The sequence below is a fragment of the Erithacus rubecula genome (genome assembly GCF_903797595.1).
Source record: "Erithacus rubecula genome assembly, chromosome: Z".
In the NCBI taxonomy this organism is placed as follows: Eukaryota; Metazoa; Chordata; class Aves; order Passeriformes; family Muscicapidae; genus Erithacus; species Erithacus rubecula.
In genome coordinates this window covers 19,184,992-19,186,261 of record NC_136661.1, presented here as the reverse complement: position 1 = coordinate 19,186,261, position 1,270 = coordinate 19,184,992, and the positions used below count along the sequence as shown (strand labels likewise).

The window sequence follows — 1,270 nt, the reverse complement described above, 5'->3', positions numbered from 1 at the left end:
GCCCCTCAGACGCCGCGTGACGCGGCCGCCCGACCCCCGCGTGCCCCTCAGTCCTTCCGGGTTGGCGGGCGCGGGCCCACCCCCGCCCCGCCCCAAGGTCGGTCGGAGCCGCGGCGGCGGCACCGCGGGTGGGAGCGCGGCGTCCTGTAGGGCTGCGGCGGTACGTGTGCGGGGCTCCCTGCGGGGCGTGTGCGGGGCTCCCTGCGGGGCTCCCTGCGGGGCTCCCTGCGGGGCTCCCCGCGGGGCGTGTGCGGACTCGGCGCGGGGCTGCGGGAGGAGCCTGCGAGGGGCTCCGTGTGGGTTTGTGCACCGCGTCGTGTGGGGCTGCGGCGGCTCCGCCTCGTCCTCCGGTGCGTGCGGGGGCGAGCCGCTGGTGGGGAGCAGGCAGCGGTGTCCCGCTGTCGGGGGAGGGGAGGGGGCGCGGGAGGAGGCAGGTGGCTCGGGAAGGGGCCCGCGGGAGCGGGGCGGTTGCGGGTGTCCCCCGAGCGGGACGGTGCGTGGCGGGACGAGGGACGAGCCGCCCGCCCAAGGTCATTCGGTGGCCGCGGGCTATAAATAGCGGCGGGAGAGAGAAGGGGCCGCTGCTCGGGGGCCCGGCGGGATTCCAGACGAAGAGCACATTCCCGGCTCCCCTTCCCGCTGCCCGGCGTGTCCCGCCCCGGGTGACTCCTGAAGCAGCTGTGGCAGCGATTGGAGTCGTTTGTTTGCTGCCTTGGGGCGCCGCGCTTTTCTCCTACCACAGTTCCCGTTTTAAAGCAACGATGTAAAGAGAAAATGGCCTTAAGTTGCAGAAATGCCATCTCCAGGTCGGCTGCTCAAGCCAGTTGCTTTGGTTAAGAGCTATCTTACTTAATTTGGAAAAAAAAAGTGATTTTGTTTTCTAGCCAGAAAGATAAAGGTGGTGAGGAATGATTGTCTCGTGGCTACTGCCAGTTGGCTGGTCCTAAACCTGCTGCGTTTACATGCCTTCTGTGCAGTGTCATTAATAACTCTTGATTTGTTTTCACATTTGCTGTAGGGGTTCCATACGTGGCAAGGAATTTGTTGTGAGGTCTGGGTGCAATGGCGAGCCTTCTGCGTGTTGCTGTCAGCGGGTGCTCAGCTCCTGTTTTTGGCAATGTGTTCCCACCAGGAGTGCGTTCCGCAAAGATGCCGTGCTTGCGCATGTTTAGAACCCACCAGGTGCTTGGGTCTCAGGCAGCTCCAAAGCCAGGTAAATAGATTGAAGTACTGTAAAATGATCTTTTATTTTGAAACATGAATATAAATG

At 63.1% G+C, this 1,270-nt stretch overlaps 1 protein-coding gene across 1 annotated transcript in view; it reads left to right on the top strand.

Moving 5' to 3' along the window:
• Positions 1–26: 26 nt before the first annotated feature.
• Positions 27–1,270, top strand: part of NNT (nicotinamide nucleotide transhydrogenase) — a 41,148-nt gene continuing 39,904 nt past the window's right edge. Inside the window, exons 1-2 of the mRNA XM_079330685.1 lie at positions 27–160; positions 1,019–1,213. Coding sequence (XP_079186811.1) covers positions 1,063–1,213 — 151 coding nt within the window. The 5' untranslated portion in view covers positions 27–160; positions 1,019–1,062. The remainder of the gene's footprint in view (positions 161–1,018; positions 1,214–1,270) is intronic.